Genomic DNA, 9004 nt, shown 5'->3' on the forward strand with positions numbered 1-9004 from the left:
GCCCCTCGCCTCATGCCACACACCCTACCGCCCCTTTGCCCCTGTGGGGTCTGGTGCTAATTCTGTGGCTGTCCTCGTGCCCTGAATGCTGATGTGAATTCAGCCTTCGTGGGTGGCCAGGGCGGTACCTGCTGGGACAGAAGGAGGCCGTGCGCCTTACCTGCCTTGACCCAGCCAGGGACCCTGAGCCCAGCAGGTAACAGGAAGGTGGGGGGGGACCGGACCCTTCCCACAGCTCTAGACATGTCCTCCGTCCATCTCCAGCTCTCTGCCCCCACTGCTGCCCCCTGGTTAAGACCCTCCTCCCTGGCCCTTGGCCGATGACAGTCGCCCTCCCCATTCCCGTGGCCACCGGTCCCTGACATTTGACCCCACCCTCCACGCCTCACGGCCCAGTGACCCGTAACAGGCAAACTGGACCAGGCTGTGCCCTGCTCTCAAATCCAGGCCCTTCGTGTCCCGCGGAGTCCACCCCAGGCCCCTTTCAGAGTTTTCCACGTTGTGTGTGCGTCTGCGTCACCAGGGACGCGTCGGTCAGATGCAGCCTCCCGGGCTCCGCTCACAGAGACGCAGACTGTATGGCCGTCACCGCCACACCATGGCCTCCGGGGCTCCCCTTCCTCTGCAACGTCGGAGGCGTCCCCTCCACGGTCCTTGCTTCGCCTTTCAACAGCTGCCATTTATTTTGCTATTCTCCCCACCATCCCCCCGCCCCCCGAGAAAACCTTTGGTACTTGAACAAATTTGCCTCTGTGCTTTGTCATTACACATCTATGTTCTCTTATGACACAACGCAAGAGGGTGAACATCTGTCTCTCTGGGACCTCTGCCAAAAGGGAAGTGCGGCCCCTCCCGCTGTCCCCGGTCCCTGTCCTGGAGGTCCTGCAGAGGGGAGAAGCACCAGGCTCTCAGTCATCGAATATTTTTGTGTGCCTACTATGGACCGGACACAGCTTTGTCCAATTTAACCCTCCTTTCCTCCCTCCCCATCCCCCCATCTCTTCATCAGTCAGCCCCCCCTTGATGGAGTGAGAGATGCCAGATGCTGTGTCCAGCTTGAGAACCCCACAGTGTCTGCAGTGAGCACCTACTGTGTGTATAGATATGAGGACTGCATTTCCAGAGTCTTCAGCAGAATGTGGAACCTTATTTTTGCCTTCGAAGAACAGTCTTGCCTGCATGAAATGTTGAACACCGTGCTGCGCAGTCTGTCAAGGTGTGTGTGTGAGTGATGGGTGTCCAGAGTTGGAGGTGAAGGGTCCCCCCCAAAGGCGAGGTGGGAGCTGAGCTCCGGAGGACGAGCAGGACTTAGTATCGGCGGGACAGCCCCAGCGCAGGTCTGGGCGCAGGAAGAGCCCAGCGCATTAAGAGGACAGGAGTTTGGGCCCAAAGAGGGATCGCCCACGTGGGGGAGCCTGGGGTAGAAAAGACCAGAAAGGTGTCAGCCCCAACGGAGGGCGGCTGGCAAAGCCAGGCGGAGGATTTGGGAATGTCCTTCCCAGGTTGGGACTGAGGTATCCATTATTCTCAGACTGCACCCCAAACTTCAGAGGATGTAAAATTAAGCCCCTGCCAGTTAGCTTTTCCCACTTTAACACCCACATGCATCTGTAGTTACAGAAACATAGTTTGGTTCCTTTTAAAAGGCTCTCTAGTACCATTAGATGAATTTGTGGAATCTCCCTGTTCGTTTCTTTTTCCCTGTATCCCAGCCCCCCAGGAAGATGCTCAGCCTGGGCTCGTCTCCCCGGAGGGAGATGGGTGAGTTCAAAGTAAAGTTCATGGTAAAGTACTCTCTCTTCAAGTGTAATAATACGCACAAGGCAATTACATTCTGTTGTGCGGTTATTAAATTTGTGGGAAACAAATATAATAAAACGTAGACATTTGTAGAGAGGTTAAAAATAAAATAAAAGTGGGGAATAAAAATAAAATCAATAACCACAGGTTTCCCGAAGCCTGCCCGAAGAGATGTTCTGTGACTTCAGAGTAATTATGTGCCAAGAAAATGACTTGCGCGTGGGCTGGAGCGGGCAGGAGCCGAAAGGGCAGAGGAAACGCCGCCCGCCCCTCCCCCCCCCCCCCACCTTTGGGTGCGCAGAAGCCTGGGCTCGGGGCTCGGGGCAGCCTGGGTGCAAGTCCTGGCTTCCCCGCTCGCAGCTGCGACGAGCCTTCGTTCTCCGCACGCGTAAGGACATGAACTTCGCTCTTGGAAGGATCCGCTTACTTCTCTTGTGCACCCGTTCTCATGGGAATTGGAAGTGGCACGTGGAAAAGCTCCCCGGAGTGGAAAAGAGGGCTCTGCTCGGGACAGCGTAGATGTCCGTGGAAAAGGGGACAGGAAGGGGTTCTAAAATATACATAAGAAGGTCCTTCGACTTAAAAGAGAAAATCTCTGTATAGATAAGATGCCCAGTGCACAGGTCAGATGACAGTAGTAGACACACGTGTTAGGTCTTCACACTGTATCTAAAATAAATTCTAGCGAAGACAGGGGTTTGGGTGGGGCTCGAAAAAGGAAGGGGGTGAAGGAGGGAGGCGGCCCGTTCTTCACATTCGTGGAGCTGCACTATTGATCTCGGCCAGAAGGGGGCAGAAGTGCTTCTGCAACGGGAAGGGACAACGCCTACATTACTCTTGACCCTTTGCAGACACCGTACGCGGGTTCCTCCAGGGGAGGGTTTCACTGCCCGGAAACGGAAGTTTCGTTATTTTCCGTCTTTTTCATTTGACACCGGTTGCTGTAAGTGCTTCTTGGGAGGTACACGGGGACTAAGGGGGGGATCCGAGGTAATCCACAGCAGGATGAAGCTTGCGGACCCCCGGCCTGGGTCGAGGGTGCGGGGAAGGAGGGTGGAGTGCTCTGGGGCCACCATTTCGGGGAGTCGGGGCGGGAAAGCGCAGGTCACTGTGGCTCCTCGCTCCCTGTTGGTGCTGACGTCTGTCTTCCCTGCAGGTGCCGGCCGCGCCTCGTAGCCATGGTGAGTACGGCCCTTGCATGGGACCCTCCCCGGGACGCGCGGGGCCCCGGGGCGAGGGCTGGAGCGCCTTTGCGAGTGTCCCCGGAGGCCCGAGAAAGGGCGGCGGGCTTGACCATCCCGAGAAAATTCCTAACCGGCAGCTCCTTCCCCGTGTTCTTTGTATGGCAGCCTCGCAAAATTGAGGAGATCAAGGACTTCCTGCTCACCGCCAGGCGGAAGGACGCCAAATGTAAGTGGTCGCGCGGGGCGCGGGGCGAGTCGGTGGGCGGGGCGGTCCGCACCTGGGGCCGCCCCGGGAGCTGCTTCCCCCAAAAGTGTCGGGGGGCTGTTCGACTCCGCACGCGCCCGGCCGCCCGGGAGGACTCGGGGGGCCGGTGCGAACGTTGTACAGCCGCCCCGAGCGAGCTCGTGTTCGTTCCGTCGTGGGTTGGGCTCGGCGGCGCGAGCAGCAGAGGCCTTCCCGGCCGGGATGCGGAGCACGCGCGCCCCGTGAGCCCGGGGCCAGCGCTGCGGACTCGATTCCCGGCTGCGCACAGACCCTGCTCCGCAAGGACCGTCTTCACGAAGCCGTTTCGCTTCTGTGTGTGTGTGTGTCCGGGGCTGTGAAAAGGGGTCGGGGACGCGGGCCCCAAACGGGGACGCAGCCCCGCGGACCTCTGAAGACGTGTGTATGCGAATGGCACACCCTCGCCGGGTCTTTATCTGACAAAGCTTCCTGGGTCCCGTAAGCGTCTTAAGCAGCCCTACGTGGCGCAAAAACGTCTCTGATAAAAAAGGAAAAGCGAGCCCTCCGGGCATCCCAGGGGCCCATTGGAGTCCCTGAGTCCCTTCCTGGGGGAAAAGGCTTTAACTCTCCGCTCTGACCTTTGGGGAGGCTCTCAGTCCAAAAGGTGCTAACGTAACCCTTTTACAAAACAACACGTTTCTATGGTGGTCACTTGAAAAGACATGAATTAAACCGAACATCCGTTTCCCCATCCGCTAACCTGCCCAGCTCCCAGGCTCCTGTTTCCCTTATGGAAGCGCTTCCTGTCTTTAGGTCCATAAAACGTCACCCCCGAGTTAATGCCGCCGGAGGCAGAGAGCACCCCGCGGGTAACGCGCTCACGTGCCCCGCGAAGGCCACTCGGGTCACTGGTGTTTGTAGAGAAAGCACAAGGCTTTTCTCGTTGGCTTTTGACAGCTTCCGAGAAGACTGGGAAGGGGGATGGAAGGGCCTGGATGCCCATCGGGGAAACCCCGAGGACTGAGTGGGCGGTGCAGGGCAAGCGGGCCCCCGACGGGCAGAGACCTGGAGGCGGGCCGCGGAGGCTCCCGAGAGGGTCGCAGCTAAAGGAACGGCCCCCCCTGCGGGTCCCGCCGGAGTACGAGGACGTCGGCAGAGGGAGATCGGGTGCAGGCCGCGGCAGTGGAGCCTGGCTCGGGTTTTGTCTTCCTGACGAATCTAAAACGTGCGCAGCCGTCGCAGACCTCTGCAAAGCTGGCGTTCAGGAATGACCATCTTTAGAATAATTCAGCCCTTGTCCTTCAGAACTGCGTCTCCGTGTTCCCGTGATTAAACCAGACAGTTCCTTTCCGTCTTAACCCTGAGTGATGCGCATTCTTGAGGCTGACAGATTCATGAATGCGTTTCATAAGTCCGACCCCGTTCGCTAGACCTTCAGCAAAACAGTTCTAATTGGTCTGCAAAGCAGCGGAGGCCGCTCCTTCCCCAGACAGAAACAAAGCCCAGATCTCTAGCGCAAAGGCCAAGTTCAAGGAGAGGTCTCCTCTTCCTCTCTACCTTCCGCGCTTCTGCTCCCGCCACTTCTTTCTTTCCCCGCACGCGGGTCCTCTGCGAGACCCTCAGGAACGCTGGGGCATCCCCCAAGTACTGGTGCCCCCCCCCCCCCAGCATGTCATCATATGTAGTCCACCCACCTCGGGTTATTTTCTGGGGTATCCTGTTCATGACGCCAATTGTAGCACAGGAGCCCCAAACAGGGAGCTGCCTGAGTGTTTGTGACCTTCCGGAAGGGTCACCCGGTGGGCTAGCCGATGGGGACACGCCGTTTATTACTGCCATTACAGGGGCGTGCGCCATGGGGGCGTCCGTGCGAGAGAGACCACCCTCCAGCCTGAGGTTCGTCCTAAGGGTCCCAGACAAAGGCTCGTGTCCTACCCGTGACTCCAAACTACATTAGCTCCGTGTTAAAGGTCAGGACAGGAAGCCGCTTCCAGAAGGAGGTGAGGAGGGAGTTAGAGCCCGTTCCCCAAAACGATGCACATTCCTTCTGGCCGGGGGCCACCTGCCCAGCCCTCAGCTGTGGGAGGGGCAGGGCCATGTCCATGGACCCCAAAACGTGAGATACAGGAACAAAACAGCAGACTTTAAATGGCATGTGCTGGCCCCCTGGGGCCAGCGTGTTCTCGTGTCTGCCCCAAATACAGGCGGGGCTCCTGCTGTCATTCCTTGTAGTGGAAGGAGGCCTGGGGGCTCGTGCTTAATGTGCGACCTTGAATTCGTGCATGTGTTAGCCCAGAGCCAGCGTTTTTCCTGCTGCACCAAAGCCGCCTTTCCGCTGCGGTCTGACACGGAAAAGGCAGATCGTGTGTGAGTGCCGGACAGTGTCGGGCTGAGAGCCTGGTCCTCTGATGCTCCTCGTCAGCAGGGGGGTGACGTGATGGTGTGGTGGAGGGAGCCTTTCACAGGGGACAGCCCCGTTTGTGTCCCTGGGACCTGAACAGGCTGTTGCCCCTGATCCCCCGGTATCGTGTCTGAAATGGTGACCACCTATGGGAACAGGTGGCGTCTGCTGGGAATGTCTGCCCTGCCCGATGGTTGTGGGGACCACACGTGCCACTGTGCCCGTGGTGGGCTGCTGTCATGCTGTAAGGAGATGATCTTCATACCAGTTTTAGTTCAGACACGGGATTTGGGGTCACTGCTGGTTCAGATCCCAGCTCCATCAGCAGGTAGCTGTCCACAGTTGGACAGGACACCGTGTCCTTGCGTTGAGGGGGTGATAATAGTGTCTGCGCTGTGAGATTGGTGCAAGGATCACGTCAGCTGGTGCAAGGATCACGTCAGCTGGTGCAAGGATCACGTCAGCTGGTGCATTAGAGACCTTGGTACGACGAAGAAATGACTAAGTCCATTTGATTCGTTTGCATTTATTTCTGCTTGGGAGCCTGATTTTAGACTATTTGTCCCATGAAGGTAGAGGTCATGGTCCCCTGGACATAATAGGGTGTTCAGTACATGTTAATCCTATTTTTAATTCTAAAACATACATAATATAAAGTTGATCGTTTTAACGGGCATCTCGCTGGTATTGAGTACATTCTCACCACACCTCCAGAACGCTTGGTGGTGCAAAACAAACCACCATTAAACAGTAACTCCATTCCCGCCCTGCAGCCCCGGGCGACGCCGCTGTCAGCCTGACCACCCTGAGCGCTTTGTATGCGAGCTCTGACCCGTCTGGTCCTCTGACTGGCTTCGTCACAGTGTGTCATCAGGGCTGAGTGAGTGCAGTGGGGTGGACTCCGTATCATTTCCGCTCGTCCTGCCGTGGACACTTCAGGCCCCCCTTCGGTTGTCAGGGAGCATGTTGCCGAGGACACCGGCGTACAGGTCTCTCTCGTCCCTGTTTTCGTCCGCGGGGTCTGTACGCACTCGGGGAGCCAGCGCATCCCTGATCAGGGTGAGCACCCGTTGTTGAAGAATGAATGTACTTCCCGGGTTCACAGGCGCAGGGCAGCTGCTGGGGGCAGGGCAGCAGCTCACCGTGAAGAGCGGTGTTAGGTGGCGGCATAGGTTGGTTGGAATGAATATCCAGGTTTCCGGATTGATTAAAACAGGAGCCAAGGCGACCCACGCATGAGCAGGCTCGGCCACGCACTTCAGCCCCCGTCCCGCGCCCGGGCCCTCGCGCTGGCGGGAGCGGGGTCGTGGCCGTGAGTGCTGTTCTTGTCCTGCTGTGGCGGCAGCGGCGAGGCGCCCGGTGCGTGGGTCCGGCAGGTGCTGGGGCGCAGGCACCGGAGCCCACGCCGTTCTGAGGAAGCGGGAGCGCATGTCCTCAGCGGCCCGGTGCGCGGGGTCGGCACCCGTGACCGGAGGGCGCAGCTTCGCGCCCTGCCCGGCGGGGTCGGGACCGCCCGTGGGCTCTCTGCGGCCTGGGCTGCGGTCCGAGATCGGGCGTGGCTGCGGCAGAGCCCCGAAAGTGGGTCCCTGGCAGTGTTGGGAGAAGCTTCAGCACACGCTCGCTGTGCGCGGCCGTGGCCCCTGCGAGGTCTTCTCCGTGGAGACCGGGCTCCAGACGCGGGGGTGGGAAGCCCTCCCTCCCAGCGGGTGTGCCGTCTCCTCACTTCGGAAACTGCTTCTGCTCCTTCTGAAAATGAGGCGGAGGCGCTGTTCCCGGCGGTGCTCAGCGTGCCGGACGCAGGAGCGAGCCGATTGAAGCCAAGCCCGTCCCCGCCACTTTTCAGACAGCGGGGTCCCAGGAGCCCTTGTTTTCTGCTTCAGCAGAGGGGCGGGCGGGGGACGGCACAGCCTGTCGGCGTGTGTGAGGGCAGGGGGTCCCCGTGGCGCCGCCTCTGTGTGCGCGGGGTGACTGGCTCTGCTCCGTCTGGCAGCCGTCAAGATCAAGAAGAACAAGGACAACGTGAAGTTTAAGGTGCGGTGCAGCCGGTACCTGTACACCCTGGTCATCACGGACAAAGAGAAGGCGGAGAAGCTGAAGCAGTCCCTGCCCCCAGGTGAGCGAGGGGGGCGCTGGGCGGGCCGGGGCGGCGGGAGGCGCGCGTGTCGCTGTCGGGCCCTTGGGCTGTGCCCAGACCGCGGACCGTCCGCTTGTGGCCGCAAGTGTCAGCTCTCGCGGTCAGTGGGGCAGGGAGGGCGGTCCCGAGAGGCTGCGGCCCCAGCCTGGAGCCCCTGGGGTCGCTGTGCTTGTCTGACGCACAGCAGTGGCCGCGAGTGAGTCGTGTCATCCCCGCCAGGCCGGTGCCGGCTCTGATGACCGTGTTACAGGTCGGAAAACCGATGACGTACCGTGGGCCAGGCGCCTGCGTCAGTGAAACAACCCGGCCTGGTGGTGGCAGGACCGGGGGGCACACAGTGGCTCTGACGGCTGCCTCCTCACAGTGAAGAGTGACCCAGTCCTGCTGGGCTTTGTGACAGCTAACGGGGACCTCTTTGTAAAGGCCGACAGATGTTTTTTTAATCAAACACTAAATACTTTTAAGTAAAAGTTCCCTGGTGGGCATCATTCCTGAGCTTTGCGGGCGCTCTCCAGCTAAGCACAGAGCTGAGACACGCAGCAGTAACTCAGTGTGTCTCCTGGGTGACGCGCTGTTATCTCCTTTGCCCTAGGTTTGGCCGTGAAGGAGCTGAAGTGAACCAGACACGCTGATCTGTATTAAAATGCTTAAAATTCGTAGTGTCTTGTCTTTGAAGATGCAAAGGGAAGTGTTCCGTGGCGACAGCTCCTGCTGGGGACAGGGCAAAGGTCCTGGCTGCAGCCTCTGTGCATCCCCAATCTCGGGCTGGGTCCCCGTGGATGAATAAAGCCACCTTGTTTTAGCCTAAGTTTGAGAATAAATGGACGGAAATAGGAGGAGAGCCAGACGCCTGGGAAGTGAGCCAGTGTGCACTCGGGGTGCAGGTCACTCAGGTGGGGTGAGCTCAGCCCCCTGGGCATGTGGGGCTCCTTCCTGTCTGCTGTGCAGGGGCCGCAAGGGGTCTCACCCTGTCACATGGTCTTCAGTGCTGTTCATGCTGAAGGAGTTTGGGGACAGGATGGGCGTGGGGACAGGACAGCGTAGATGCCAGCTCAGAGGGACCTTCAAAGCTGAGAACAGGTGAGATGTTAGCCAGCAAAGTGGGTTGAGCATCCAGGGAGGGGCACGTCCTGAACCAGGAAGGAGACCTTGCAGCCGGGGGAGGAGCCCATCAGACCAGCTGACACTGAACGGGAGGGGCCGGGGTTCAGGGCAGTGGGTACAGGTTGAGTGGGGGGCAGGGGGAGGTGCACGGGACGGAA

General features: G+C 59.2%; 1 protein-coding gene across 1 annotated transcript; it reads left to right on the forward strand.

Annotated features, from left to right (window-relative positions):
* The first annotated feature begins 2802 nt into the window (after positions 1–2802).
* On the forward strand, positions 2803–8550 carry LOC149998897 (large ribosomal subunit protein eL38). Its single transcript, XM_090290926.1, has 4 exons — positions 2803–2981; positions 3150–3210; positions 7599–7721; positions 8335–8550. The coding sequence occupies exons 1-4, from the start codon at positions 2979–2981 to the stop codon at positions 8358–8360; spliced, it is 213 nt and encodes a 70-aa protein (XP_090147052.1). The 5' UTR covers positions 2803–2978; the 3' UTR covers positions 8361–8550.
* The last annotated feature ends 454 nt before the right edge of the window (positions 8551–9004 follow it).

Source organism: Furipterus horrens, unplaced genomic scaffold, assembly GCF_987537825.1.
Source record: "Furipterus horrens unplaced genomic scaffold, mFurHor1.1.pri manual_scaffold_11, whole genome shotgun sequence".
In the NCBI taxonomy this organism is placed as follows: Eukaryota; Metazoa; Chordata; class Mammalia; order Chiroptera; family Furipteridae; genus Furipterus; species Furipterus horrens.

What these genes read in the sequence shown, in the direction of transcription:
- LOC149998897 (XM_090290926.1), top strand. An exon ending in CAGGCGGAAGGACGCCAAAT is followed by an intron (nt 3,211 to 7,598) that starts GTAAGTGGTCGC and finishes TCCGTCTGGCAG; the next exon opens with CCGTCAAGATCAAGAAGAAC. An exon ending in GAAGCAGTCCCTGCCCCCAG is followed by an intron (nt 7,722 to 8,334) that starts GTGAGCGAGGGG and finishes CCTTTGCCCTAG; the next exon opens with GTTTGGCCGTGAAGGAGCTG.